The sequence below is a fragment of the Epinephelus moara genome, chromosome 5 (assembly GCF_006386435.1).
Source record: "Epinephelus moara isolate mb chromosome 5, YSFRI_EMoa_1.0, whole genome shotgun sequence".
Taxonomy (NCBI): Eukaryota; Metazoa; Chordata; class Actinopteri; order Perciformes; family Serranidae; genus Epinephelus; species Epinephelus moara.
Window position 1 is genome coordinate 4,896,886 of NC_065510.1, and position 14,894 is coordinate 4,911,779.

Sequence of the window (14,894 nt, forward strand, 5' to 3'; positions counted from 1 at the left end):
TCTCTCTCCTTCCCTCTCTCTCTCTCTCTCTCTCTCTCCCCCCCGTCTGTCTGTCTCTCTCTCCTTCCCTCTGTCTGTCTGTCTCTCTCTCCTCCCCTCTGTCTGTCTATCTGTCTCTCTCTCTCTCCCCCTGTCTGTCTCTCTCCTTCCCTCTCTCTCTCTCTCTCTCTCTCTCCCCCCCGTCTGTCTGTCTCTCTCTCCTTCCCTCTGTCTGTCTGTCTCTCTCTCCTCCCCTCTGTCTGTCTATCTGTCTCTCTCTCCCTCCCCCTGTCTGTCTCTCTCCTTCCCTCTCTCTCTCTCTCTCCCTCCCCCTGTCTCTCTCTCTCCTTCCCTCTGTCTGTCTGTCTGTCTCTCCCTCCCCCTGTCTGTCTGTCTGTAGCTGATGATGTCCATCAGTCAGTCACAGAATCAGGGAACAAATAAAATCACCAGTAAAGTTCATCACAGAATCTGTTGGCCAAAAGTATGTGGACAGTTCAGGAGGTTTAAACTTGGATTAATGAGTGACCTGAAAGCTGCTAATCAGCAGGATGTGATGTCACAGTTGGGTCACTGGGATGCGCTCCGTAGATTACCTTCCTTTCACACTTCTTTAACATCTTTTAAGTGATAAAATCAAAAGTGTGATATGAATGTTTTACTTTAACTGAAGTTTAATTTGAATGTTTTTAATATTTTCTGTCATAATTTCATTGACTGACTAGAAGTGTTAGAAACAGGTCGTTATTGAGGTCACTTTAATTTAAGATATACCACCTTCAAAAATACTGTTCAGTTAAAGTAAAACATGTCGCTCTTTATGTACGTTTATTTTGATGTAGTGACAGGAGGTCACATGACAACAGGTCACATGACAAGAGTCCGGGGGTCGCACCTGTTGCATTATGGGCTGAGGCTGTATGGCAGCAGAGAGCGGCAACATGGCTGCAAAGGAAGTACATACAGCCCCAAAATAATAATATTCTGCATGGTCCAAGAGGCGCACAGAGTAACTGCCACTTTGCACCTTTATTTGGTTTCTGCCTGATTTTAATATTTGTTTGTTGGTCAGTGTATTTTAAAATAGCACTTAAAAAGACGTCTGAATGATGCGTGCACGTTATTTTTTTGGACCGGTGTAATTATTTTGTTTTTTTATGGCAGCTAGTGGCCGAACAACAGGCCGCTTTCACTTTACAGAAATGTCCCATTTTACCTGAATGCATCACGCAGGCTCCTGCTCAAATGTTGACAGGTGATAAAATACAACATCTGACAAACTTGTCTTTTTCGTTCCACTCTTATTGTTTCAGCCGCAGAAAACCGACTTGAGTTTTCCTCTGAGACCTTTTGAATCTTTGCTCCGCCCATCCTGCTCATCTCAGACCAATCACAACGATCGATGACACCTTCAGTGACTGAGCGCTGATGTTTAAAGAACCCAACCGTATTTGTCTCGGTCACCTCACAGGAAGTAGTTAGTTACTCATAATTGACACAAACAAATAAAATATTTGGGTCCAAGCAATATATAAAAAAAAAAAAAATCACATATGAGATGAATCCATGAGTGAAAACATTAAAAGGTGAAACAGCTGACATCACAGAGTCCCATCGCTCAGCAGAGGCCTGCAGTTGCTCCACCACCACAGCACATGCATGTAACATGACTACGGTTCTGTTACCAGTATCCACGAAGCCTGAGCTCAGTTCATTTTTCTCACAGATGCACTGTGTAAAGGTGTGTTCACACCTGTCCAGTTTGGTGCGGTTCCTTTGTGCAGGTGTGAACACACCAAACCAACCGGACCGAGACCTTCCTGAAGAAGTCTGTCCGAGACTGAGCGACACATGTCTGGACTCTCACAGTGGTGACTGTGTGTGCGTAACGGCCCGGAGCGCTGGTTACGAAGCACATTCAAAAACCTGACTGACGTGTGTCACGCAGACAGAACTGGATTAAAGCACACAGTGACGCTCATGATGCTGCTGAAAATACCGCCATTCCTCCGAGGAGAGCTGCAGCAGGAGGACAGAGCTGTGGTAGCGTGGGCACGAGTATCAGCGGCAGGTCCTCATGTGACATGTGCGTCATCACGTTTTGAAAACAAAACGTAATTTATATAATATTATAAATATTAAATAAATAAGTCAAAGTCGAGTCTTTCACCAGTGTTAGTCTATCAAGTCTCAAGCCCTCAAATTTGCCACTCGAGTTGGACTCCCCCCCCCCCCCACACCCTTTGGTTTGTGGTGGTCGGCAGTCTCGAGGTCCATTTTCAGTCAACGCCATCTTGGTTTTAGGAGCCAGAAGTGACTATATTTGGGTGAGAGGGTGGAGCTGTGTAGGGGCCGAGGACACCATCAGCCTGTCACTCAGAGAGGCCCCGCCCCCTTTATAATGTGTAACTCTAAGCCTTGATAAAATAAAAAAGCGCTGGCTTTAGTTATTAGCTGCGTAGTTAGGACACGGTGTTCAGGTGTGGCTGCACATTAACAAATCGCTACCATGGCAACCTGTCAATCAGGACAGAGGCGTAGTGATGCGTATCCATGGCAACATTTACATTTAAATAGCAGTGAACTTGTTTGTAGGTGCTGCCCATGTTTTTGTGTCGAACCTTCTCACAGCGTGTTTTCACGTCATCACAGCTCGCCGTGACGCTTTCGCTCGCTCAGCGTTCAGTTGTATTCAGACAGCGTCCGAGTTAGCTCTAAGCTCCGCCCTCTCAGCCAAATATGGTAAATTCTGGCTCCAAAAATCCAAGATGGCGACGGCCAAAAGGCCAAACCCGAGTGTGTAAACACCTGCCTGTGTTTATCAGACTGAATAATTCACAGTCAACTGATATCACACTGCCACCTCAGCTGGACCAAAGCTCCACCCCTTCACACCTGACCACCTTATACCTGACACTCACACACTCTCACACACACACACACACCTACACCTCACACTTAGACTCTCTGCAGACTGTCATTTCTCTCACTTCCAGAACACTCCGGACTCTCGGTTAAAGCTCAGTTAGATTATTGACTTTTGGCTGAATCTCAATCGACTGACTCTCAGAAAACTGTTCAGCAAACTTTCAGCAGACTCTCTGTAACCCTTCAACACCCTCTCAGGATGGCGAACACAGCAGCAGAGCTGGCAAGGAGGAAGGCCCGGGAGGAGGACGGCAGTGGTTGTCGGGCCAACGCCGTCCCCTTCAACCAGCAGAAGTTTGAGCAGCTGCGCAGCGAGTGTCTGCAGAACGGTTCGCTGTTTTGTGACCCGACCTTCCCCGCAGACTGGGACTCTCTGGGATACAACCAGCTGGGACGCTACTCCTCCAAAACCATTGGTGTGGAGTGGAAACGACCCACGGTGAGATCAGACACTGAGTGTGTGTGTGGTTGTGTTTTCTGATGAATCATTTGTTCTATAAAAATGTGAAAATGTTGATGCCAGAGTCCAAAAGAAAAGGGATCAGAAATTCTTCTGCCTTAATCAAGAGTTAATCGATGGTTGATGTCGACGGTGGGACGGGACAGAAAGTAAGTGTGAGCGGGCGAGGCGGGATGGTGATGATAATATGGAGCTAATGATGTGACGTCAGCAGCGATCAGTTTGTTGAGGAAACATGAAGTATGAGCCATGTGTCATCTCATGTTGAGGCCATGAAGTAAAATAGATTGTTGAGACGATATCATCCCGATCGTGATGCTAATTCCTGTGTTAGCATTGAGCTAACGGAACAGGCGCTAGTTATTTGCCACATGGTTGTCGCAGTTAGAATTAACACTAAACATTAGGGAAGCTGATATATAACAACTCAATTGAGCAATAAATGATATCAATACATCCACATTTTCTCACCTAATATCAGTGACCATCATCATCAAGTCTCTGCTGTAGATGAATTAACATCACATCATACACACAGACTGTGATGGTGACGGAGACATGAAACACTGTTCAGTGTCTGTAATATTCCCTCAGTGTGCTAAAGGAGAAAAATAGTGTTGGCTGATTCTGATGGTTCATTTTAAAGTCGATATCTGCCGATGAGGTGACGATATTATCGTGCATCTAAACATACAACAAAGAGGAAATAAAATGAAAGGCAACGTGTGACAACAGTCTGTAACATAAATCCAGAACAGAAAAGTGACAAGATAACAAATGAGTTCAGTAAAGCAGCTTCAACTGTTCTGTCAGAAGTTATTTCAACATTAGCTGAGTGAATATTGTTGGTTTTTATATTTAAATATGCAGTTTTAATATAAACCCTTAGTCACTAACAGGCAGACAGCGGACCGAGTCCGGACCCAGACGCCGTCCTATACGGACCTGGACCTACAACCAGTAAATTATTAAGGGATCTTAAATTTTGACGGGACGCTTCTATTCTAGCTGCTCAGGAACAGCACAGGCCAATTGCATGCGAGTTAAGCCACCCCACCTGATACCACCCAGCCAATCAAATCTCTGCTGTCCAGGCGATTAACACTGGGACTCTGTACACAGTCAGATGGGAGAGGTGAGAGGCGAGTGACAAGCAGAAAGATGCATTGAAAAATAGAAAGGCAGAAATATAGAGAAAGAAACAAAGAGATACAGGGAGAGAAGACAGAGACTGATACAACTCCTGGGCTACTTCAGTATATATCACACTAAATCATATCTCAAGTTCGACATTATGTTCTGGACCTTTGCGTTGGGAAATTTTCTCTAACTGGACCTCTTTGAATTTTAGTTGAATACCCATGATGTAAATATAGACTTTTCATCATTATTTAAAGTCACAACACAAGAACGGGACAAAAGAGGAGTGGAAGTCCACTGCTGTGTCACCCTCTCATGTAAACACACAGTTTTAGGAACTATTTCTTGATGAACGACAGCGTATCCCTCCGCCTCCAGCTGTAGCAGCTGTAGCGCAGGTCGTCACGGGTCACCTGCCTTTTGCCAGTTTGAGGATATTAACAATAAAATTAAACCAGGTCCGGTTAATAAAATAAGAGTGTGTGAATCATTAACGAGACGACGGGTTCACCTGCGCAGGTGAGATCAGAGTTAAAGTTAAATAATCAGAACAGCAGAGTTATAAAGAATGAAAATATGATCAAATATGAAGCTGCTGTCCTCATCACACTGTCACAGTGACATCATCATGACATCACCTGCTGTCTCGTCCAATCAGGAGCTGTGTTCTGACCCTCAGTTTATCGCTGATGGAGCGAAGAGGACAGACATCTGTCAGGGAGCGCTGGGTGAGACACACACACACACACACACACACACTCTGACCACAGTGGCTGTGACAGAGGAGCTCATGTGCCCTGCTCTGTGTCTGTCAGGTGACTGCTGGCTGCTGGCTGCCATCGCCTCTCTGACTCTGGACCCTCAGATCCTGAGCAGAGTGGTTCCTCCCGGACAGAGCTTCAGCTCGCAGTACGCTGGCATCTTCCACTTCCAGGTCACATGATTCAGTCCAAACAGAGAGTCACAATAAGTTACACTTCTAACTCAAGGTCCTCTTACTGGATTTCTTCCCCGGCTTTTTGCTGCACCACATGGCCTCCATCAGTGGGTGGAGCTTCTCTCCATGCCGACAGTAAGCCGAGGTGAAATACTCACAACTCATCCAGTAAGAGGACCTGACCTCACAACGTCCTCATTTCATTAAAAGTACAAACATCATCGGCGAGCTCTTGTTGATGAGGTGTGTCAGAGGTGCCAGCAGTGACACGTACACAAACCAGATGTTTGCTCGATCTGTACTCACAGTGTTTGGTTTTATTTCACACCTGATGCCAATAAAGTTGCTTCAAATTAAACCAAATCAAACTCCAACAAAAGGCAGTAAGCCGCCAAACATGACAGCTTCTGTGTCATTAAACCTTTTCTACAGGGAGTGGGTGGAGTCTGTACAGGAAGTGACATCAGTGGTGTGTCTCAAATCACATACTTCCGTTAGCACACTTCCATGTAGTATACTATGTGCACTATGTACTCATTGGCGTAGTGCGCGAATTTCGACAGGGTAGTGTTGTCTCAAACCAAACACGCCCGTTGTGCACTCACCGGAAATGACGACCGCAAATTAGCTAGTTAGCAAACTAGCATTAGCATTCGCGTTATCGTTCGTGGTGACAAATCATTACAGACTGCTGAATGAACCCAACAAACACACTGCTGGTTTATACCTGACAACAGTATAGTGGCTCTTAGTGCAAAAAACACATGTATTTGTACAATGCAGCGACGTTCACGGTCACACAGTCCTCAGCCATTTGAAAAGTGGTCCCTCCCCTTCTGCTACGTAGCCAAGATGGCGACCATTGAGGGCGAGAAGTGTCCATAGTTCCACACTCAACTTCTTGACCGTTTTGAGTGCACCATCCGGGTACTCATAGTGCACTGCATTTTCCATACTTCTCAATGTGAATGCACTTATGCACTCAAAATATAAAGTGTAAGTACAGAAGTACGAGATTTGAGACAGCACAGTTGTTTTTGTACCTGTGGCAGTAAGGGGAGTGGGTGGAGTCTGTACAGGAAGTGACATCAGGTGTTTTTGTACTTGCAGCTGTGGCAGTATGGGGAGTGGGTGGATGTGGTGGTTGACGACCGGCTGCCCACCAGAGACGGGAAGCTGCTGTTCGTTCACTCGGCAGAGGGCGGAGAGTTCTGGAGTGCGCTGCTGGAGAAAGCTTACGCCAAGTAAGACACACATGTTAGTGACCTCTGAACTTTCCATCCAGCACCACCATGAGACAACAGCTATTGGACCTACCTGTTTCCATTCCCAGGTCATCAAATACTGTTGCTCTGATACGCCCCTTGACGTCTGGTAGCGACGGACGGGGAACCCTTCAGCGTCTCTTTGTAATGCACAGCTGAAAGAACGCAACACATAATTAATGTTCTGAAACAGTTGTGGTTAGGTCTAGGAAAAAGATCACGTTTTGGGTTTAAAGAAGTACGTTTGTTACATAGTGACGTCAGTGCGCGACGATCAATCAGGAGAGACCAGGTGAATGAGATAAAGACGTTTAATACAGACAGAGGTGAACAGATTAACAGATGATGTGATGAATATGAATCGACAGAACGTCTTTGGCACTTGGACTCTCGAGGGGGATTTGCAATCAAGCGCCATCTGAGCTGCAGTACTGCAGTAGGATAACCCCGCCCCGGTGGCTGATGACTCTGAGACTGAAGGCTGAGGAATCTGCAAAGACTCGGAGGTGATGGGGAGGTGGAGGGTTCGCACAACTGCAGCATGAAAGAACTACGAGCAGGACGAGAACTGTATTGAAAACACGATGCAGTAAGATGATAGGCTGACAGAGAAGGTGTGTCCCTGTGCTATTGGTTAACTGAGATCAGCTGACAGAACAGCTGATGTCTCAGTGATGGCCCGATAATGACAGGAAGAAATGAGTGAGCATGTGTGCGAGGAGTGAACGGTAGATGCTAAGAGAAAAACTTTAAAGACCTAAGGACAAGCAGCCTGTTAGACCCGCCCACCTCACCTCCCTCCAACCCGGTGTTTTCTGACTTCCTTGCTCTTTATATCACATCAGTTGCTCTCAAGTATTACCACAGATGGGTTTACATTGGAGTTAACTGAAAGCCTGGTGCGTCCTGTAACAACGCTAAAGGGCCTTTGGCGTCAGTGTCACATGTTGAGGGGCGTGACAAAGTGACGGTATTTGACACCCTGTTACTGAAAAGGAGCTGATTGGATGGACTGTGATGAAATGTGGTACATCATTCGTGTTCCCAACAGGTTGACCTGACTTTCATGTAGCGCCATCATCAGGTCAACATTTAAATGAGTCCAATTCTTTGGTTTACGACCAAATACCTGCAGAAGTGATGACGCTCAGCCTCAGCTGGACTCTGTGTCTACTGACAATGAGCTAATACTAGCATGCTAACATGCTGAACTAAAATGGTAAACGGGCGGCACGGTGGTATGGTGGTTAGCACCGTCGCCTCACAGCAAGAGGGTTCCTGGTTCGATCCCGGGTGCGGGAGCCCTTCTGTGTGGAGTTTGCATGTTCTCCCCGTGTCAGCGTGGGTTTCCTCCAGGTGCTCTGACATGTTCTCCCCGTGTCAGCGTGGGTTTCCTCCAGGTGCTCTGACATGTTAGCATTTAGCTCAAAGTAGCGGCTGTCTGTGCTTCTCAAAGTCAAGGATGGGTCCTTCCATGTTAGGTCCTACAGTGACAAGGTCAGTCTCCTTCCTGTCATTTGGTGAACACACATTGGAACAGGTTAGTGAGTGCCCAGGTGTGTGTCATTAAAGAGGCCCCACCTTAATTTCAGGCAAATCATGTACAAGGAATTGTGGGTACTTCATGCCTGCTGAGGATACACACATGCATCCTTGAAAATCCTCTGAAGGAAGGACTCTGTCCTCGGTAGAAATCGAAGGATCCTTGACGTTGCAACAGTCCTTCGATTTGATGACGCAGCCTCTTTAAAATTCAGCCGTTTAAGGATCCGTCCTCGACTCTGAGAAACACCACGAGTCTCAGCACAGCCTCACAGAGCTGCTGGTCCGAGTCAATGACCACAGTGTGACGTGGCTCTGTCTTAGTGACACACTGACACTGCAGGTCCCCACAGTTTACACTTCAACTGAAATCACCTGTTAATGTGTAATTACTTGTAGTTTGTTTCCTACTGTCCAACACTTCACTTTCTCTCAGTGGTTCCACTTGTTTACACAGTTAACTCACACATGTGATTACCCATATGGAAAAGAAATAGAAAAAACTTATAAGAAGTTCCATCACCTTCAGTTTATGTTTTATGTATTGTGCATCATATAAGGCTTATATGATTTACTCTTGAAAGTGGCCATTTTTGCATTTTTTTCATACAAGAAAATAAAAAGAATTACATAAGAATCATGTGTAATCTATGTATGCGGTATATAAGGAAAGTACATGTCAAAATATGTTTTCCATACATGTTACATATAATTTTTGCAGTTTTTCCTATATGTCTGTTTTAAAGACATATGCTTTACATATATGAACAAATACCATTATATATGTTTTCTGTATGTAAAGTCAATATATTTTGCAGGGGAATTATGCTTTATTTATGCTCATTAAAGGTAAAGGTAAAGTTCCACTGATTGTCACACACCTGAGTGTGTGAAATTTGTTCTCCGCATTTGAATCATGTGGTGATCTAACCCCCAGTTCCAACCCCTGATGCTGAGTGCCAAGCAGGGAGACAATGAGTCCCATTTTTATAGTCTTTGGTATGACCCGGCCGGGGATCGAACCCACGACCTCCCAGTCTCAGGGCGGACACTCTACCACTAGGCCACCGAGCTGGTTATATGTCATTTAATATAAACCATTAGGCTATAAAAACATATATGAATATGTACCATTACATATAGTTTTTTTTGTATGTTAAGGGATATAATGTCACGATAAACTATATTTTCTTTATGTTTTTTCTATAAGAATTCTTAAATGTCAGCCTATGAAATTTGAAATAAGATTATAAAAAATACATACTTTATATATATATACACGAATCTATACAGTCAGTTTCATATAAGTTTCTATCATAAGAAACACATGACTCACATATGAAAGTGACAAGACTTAATTTGTCCCTTTACTACTGCAGTTGGATCAAACTGTGTAACAAACTCGCAATGCACTAACTGCTTGGTCAGCTCCCAGAACAACTACTTTCTACCATTCAAATTACATAAATGCAGTCTATAAATGTTGTCTTTCAATACCTGTAATACTGAAAAAATGGCTGTTAGGCAAATTTTTAATTCAACAAACTTTATTCGCAAAACAAATTAGGCACAGTCACTTATCTTGACTAATATTTACCACTGCTGAACAATAATCATTTCACATGGAACAGTGTGTTTGTTTTTAACAATCTGAGTACTGAAATTACACAACAAACAACAAACAGCAACAAAGCTCAATTTAAGGGGATGCTTTACTTTTGGCACGGAGCTCTGTGATCTTGGCATTGATTGTGATGCCAATGCTGGAGGGTTGGGTCCCTGCCACCTCTTAAGAGTTGCATCTACAGTATATATATATAACTATTTCTACAAGAATGGGATGAATAGTCTTTTTCAATCTCTGCGTTACATTGAATACATTCAACAGGGAATATTTGCTGTGTTGATTTAATCATTTTTCCTAACTTATTGGATATAATTGCTCCTAAAATGTTAAACAATATTACCCATGTAATAATTTTAGGAAAATTAATTCATTTAGAGAGAAGAATATGATGTCTGGTTTTGCAAAAATGCTAAACTTAGCAACATTTTAACAGTCCTTTGTCATTACATGTTGAAAACCTGCTTTCAGTCAACTCATATGCTTTTCCCTTCAATTTTATTATCAGATTATGTTGTTTGTGGCACCACAAGTAAATCTTGTAAGTATTTTCTATAATACTTACAAGAGTTTAGTTTCACTGATTATTGTCCAACTCATATAAGTTTGATATTACATTTTTCTACTAAGGATATTGTATGTGGAATTACTGTCATATAATGTTCTTATGAGTACCCAAATCATACAAGTTTCATTTTGTACAAATTTAATAAGGATTTATATCTGGTTTCACTGTCGTATGCATTACATACAAGTTTCAGACAAAGGAGATACAAACTTTATAAGATTTATCTATATCTTTTCCATATGGGTACCCTTCAAAAGACACTGCAGCTCCTTCAACACTCTGGAGTGAAGAGCCAGAGACAGGGACTAAAATTCATCTTTCTCTGACTGTACTTTGGTTCCCAGGGGACTGAATGCAACCACACTGTCTTTAAGGACTGAAGGACCTGAAGCTCCACATATAACGTTGTTAACCTGCACTGACTCCAGATTAGCCGCTGAACACCGACAGTAGGAAGGCAGTGGTTAGAGGAGTGCTGAGTGAGTGCCTGCTGTGTGTGTGTGGGTGTGTGTGTGTGAGTGAGTGAGTGAGTGTGTGTGTATATGTGTATATATGTGAGTGTGTATGTGTGTGTTGGAGGTGATTAGTAGCAGGGTGGAGCAAAGTTTACTCAGTAAATATTCGGCTCGACCAGCCTGGAAAACAAACAGAGCTGCTGACTCAGCTCTTTATGCTGAACAGGTAACCCTGTCACACCTGCTGCTCTGATTTACTCTGCCTCACTTCACATCCCCACAGTCTGAAGGATGAAGAGTGATTTTATCAGAGTGCTCTCAAATGGTCTTTGAAGCTAAATCGGTGGGTCTACCTCCAGGGCGCTGCTCTGCTGGTGACCTGGGCCGTAGTGCTGCGCTGCATATTGCACTTTTTGCATTTATTTATGTTTCTACGTTATTCTCTGTTGTTACATGTAGTCTGTACAGGGCCGCCCCTCCCTAAACGCAGAACACGCGCTGTGCGTAGGGCCTCATCTTCCATGGGGGGCCACATTTTGCGCGAGGGGATGCATTTGTGCATATGCGCAATGGATGCGCACATGCGCTACCGTGAGGCGCGTGTAGAATCAGCTCGAGGAAGGAGAGAAGAGACCTGACCGCCCATGCGTCGCTGCAATGATTGACAGCACTCGACATCTGAACAATAAGAGGGGTGCGCTGGCAGGCACTTGCAGAGCTGCAGCAGGTGAAGAGTTGTCGACATGTCGTCCAAAAGAGCCTCAGGAGTATGTGCGGGGACGGGAGGGCGGGCGGGCTCCACGGAGGGGGAGACCCGAGCCTCGGGGGTATGTGCGGGGCCGGGAGGTCGGATGCTCCCAGAGAGGGGAGAGGGAGAAATATAGCTAAATAAGATGAAAATAGAAAAGAATGTCTCTGTATTTTATTTCTGTTTTCAGTGTTTAATTAAGGTGGGAGAGGCGGAGGGCTGAGGGAGATCGGACGCCTCCAGAGAGGGGAGAGGGAGAAAATAGCTAAATAAGATGAAAATAGAAAAGAATGTCTCTGAATTTTATTTCTGTTTTCAGTGTTTAATCAAGGGTGGGGGATTGAGGTGGTGGAAGTTACTTTCTTTTGATGAGTAATTGATGGCTATTTGTGACTCAGATTTGTTTATTTATTTATTTCAGCTTGAAGTTATTTTTATTCAATATTTATTTATTTATTTCAGGTTGAATTTTTTATTTTATTTGACTCATACAGCCAAACTACTGTATCTACAGTACATTTGTAATTGCCAATAAAGGTTGTCAAGTTAAATGGCAAGTTGTTGTACGGTCATTTTGTACCTATGATACATTTGGGATGGGGGCCTCCAAATAAAATTTTGCGTAGGGCCCCAATTTGGTCAGGGGCAGCCCTGAGTCTGTACAATCGTTGTGCAGTTAGCATTACTGGTGCTAAGTGTAGTCGGATTAGATGGTTGTATGCCCCTACACCACGCTCTGAGATAACGTGGACGCCAGAGCTAACTAATGCCAGCTTGTATTCAGTAGCTGCCCGATTGCTACACAGCAGCGGTGCACTGGTGTGGTGAAGAAGACCAGTGCTTAAAGGGGCAGCAACAGAGAGACCTGAGCCGAGCAGTTGGCCAGTCTTCCGGAGAAGGTGGTGGTGTGCCGCCACGGGAGGAGCAGTGACATCCGATGGTAGGCGCCGATGGCTGTGGCCTAGCAGCTGGATCTTCAACTGGACAGCTGGGCAGCTTGTCACCACAGCAACTGCACAACCGGTTGCGATCCACCTAACGAAGCTCCTGGTCCGCGGCGGTGGAGGTGGGGCGTTCAAGGAGGATACAGCGTCCAGTGTATGGGTGCAGAGGGCAGTAGCCCTGCAGCTGGTCACTGCAGCGACAGCTCTAAAGGTCGGTAAGGACGACGCAGCCGTGGCGGCCCTCCTGACCCTGCTGATCCTTCTTCTGGTGGTGGGTGAACTTTCGGGGGTGATCCTGTCCCCATCATCCCTGCAGGTGGAATGTCACCTTGTGTACTCTAGGGAGGCGCTGCTTGCTCTGTGGGACAAAAGCAAAGCACCCCCGGACCACATGCCAGAGTACATTAGAGCGAAGCCAGCGGCAAAATCACAGCGGAGAAAGAGGGTCAGGAGAGGGGGCGTCAGACAGCGGCTCCGCAGATGTGGTAACAGACCACCGCTGCCCTCAATTATATTAAGCAACGTAAGGTCGCTGCGCTGTAAAATGGACGAGCTCCGGGTAAACAGAAGATTTTGCCATCAACATAATCGAGCGTTATCGCACTGACAGAGACATGGCTCCGTCAGGACACCCCGGACTCACTGATGGAGCTGGAGGGCTTCTCCGGCGTCCCTGCGGACAGAAATGACTCATCAGGGAAATCAAGAGGTGGGGGGTTAATTGTCTATGTAAGTAATAACTGGTGCAAGCAATATACAGTAAGACAGAGTCTGTGCGGTCCTGATCTGGAGCTTCTATGTGTATCTATGCGTCCCTTTTACCTCCCTAGAGAGTTTTGTAATATTATTATGTGTTTAGCATACATCCCTCCTGGTGGTAACGCTGGTAGAGCTGCTAATCTTATATCCGAATGTGTTCACTCTCAACTCCAGCGTTCTCCGGGGGCCCCGGTTTTTGTACTCGGGGATATGAACCATTGTAAACTGGAGCCAGCACTACCGGGGTTTCAACAATACGTAAAGGGTGTCAGCAGAAACTCAAAAACACTGGATAATTGCTTTGGAAACATAGTTGGTGCCTTCAGGTCATTTACCCTTCCTCCCATCGCTAACTCAGATCACTCAACAGTGCATCTTATGCCCACTTATAAATCAGTGCTGAAGTCAACCAAGCCCTGACGTGATGCTGACGTGGACTGAGGACAGCATTGGAACACTGAGGAGCTGCTTCCTCAGCACTGACTGGAGCATGTTTCATAGTTTAGAGCTTGATGAGGCTACAACAACCACCACAGACTACATCAATTTCTGTGTGGACAATGGGGTTGAGAAAAAAGAGCTCTACATTTCCCCAACAGTAAAGTTCACATTAAGGAGATCAAAAAATGTATTAACAGGGAAAAGTTGGCTTTTAAAAACAAAGGGTCTCATTCATGAAATGTGAGCAGAAGGAATTTGTGTGTAAACTGTTCGCAGACGGAAATTTACGTGCATATCCGCATTCATCAATATTTTAGTAGCTCTGATCTTTTCGCAGCTACTAACAAAATCTACTCCTGCTCCTGACCACTCGTAGTGCTTGTGTAAATTTAGTAAAGCACATAAATATTGCTTGTCACTATTGGAAATTACAATTTTAATTCATATTGCGCTCTGTTATGTACACAATACACAGATGCCTTTGAAACACGTAATCTAAACTCAACAAAAATATTAAAAGTATAACACATTTAGTTAAATTAGTTGGCAATTAGCAGGATTAAGATCCAGATTAGGTTCATGATTGTGAATTATCTATGTAAATCGACTCAATAGATTACACGTTCTTTCTACATGTTGAATGATGATAAAAAAAATATCCGTAAGGACAGCCGGATCACAGCCTCTTCGGCCTCAGTGCCTGGGTTCAGCAAGAGCAGCAGGAGCAGCAGGAGCAGCAGGAGGTGGAGCCACGAAGGAGCACGCGCCAGCTGAAAGAATTATTTCAGACAACACGTTTTTATTTAGGTTTTTTTTTTGTGGCTTTTTGATCATTTGAATGAATAAATCTGATTTGAAAACTGTTTAATTTACGTTGTATTAAACAGAGCTTTAGGCTGTGGGTCCACTACCCTAGCCAACTTGAAGTTGTTTAATTACCTACAGATGAACAAACACTTCAACTTCATTCAGGTCTGACAGCTGTGCTACAGCTACACTTCAATTACACTACAGCTACACTTCAATTACACTACAGCTACACTACAGCTACACTTCAATTCAATTACACTACAGTTACACTTCAATTACACTACAGCTACACTT

The 14,894-nt window shown here is 44.5% G+C and overlaps 1 protein-coding gene across 1 annotated transcript in view; it reads left to right on the forward strand.

Moving 5' to 3' along the window:
* The first annotated feature begins 2,936 nt into the window (after nucleotides 1-2,936).
* Nucleotides 2,937-14,894, forward strand: part of capn8 (calpain 8) — a 23,447-nt gene continuing 11,489 nt past the window's right edge. Inside the window, exons 1-4 of the mRNA XM_050044954.1 lie at nucleotides 2,937-3,346; nucleotides 5,166-5,235; nucleotides 5,323-5,441; nucleotides 6,555-6,688. Coding sequence (XP_049900911.1) covers nucleotides 3,107-3,346; nucleotides 5,166-5,235; nucleotides 5,323-5,441; nucleotides 6,555-6,688 — 563 coding nt within the window. The 5' untranslated portion in view covers nucleotides 2,937-3,106. The remainder of the gene's footprint in view (nucleotides 3,347-5,165; nucleotides 5,236-5,322; nucleotides 5,442-6,554; nucleotides 6,689-14,894) is intronic.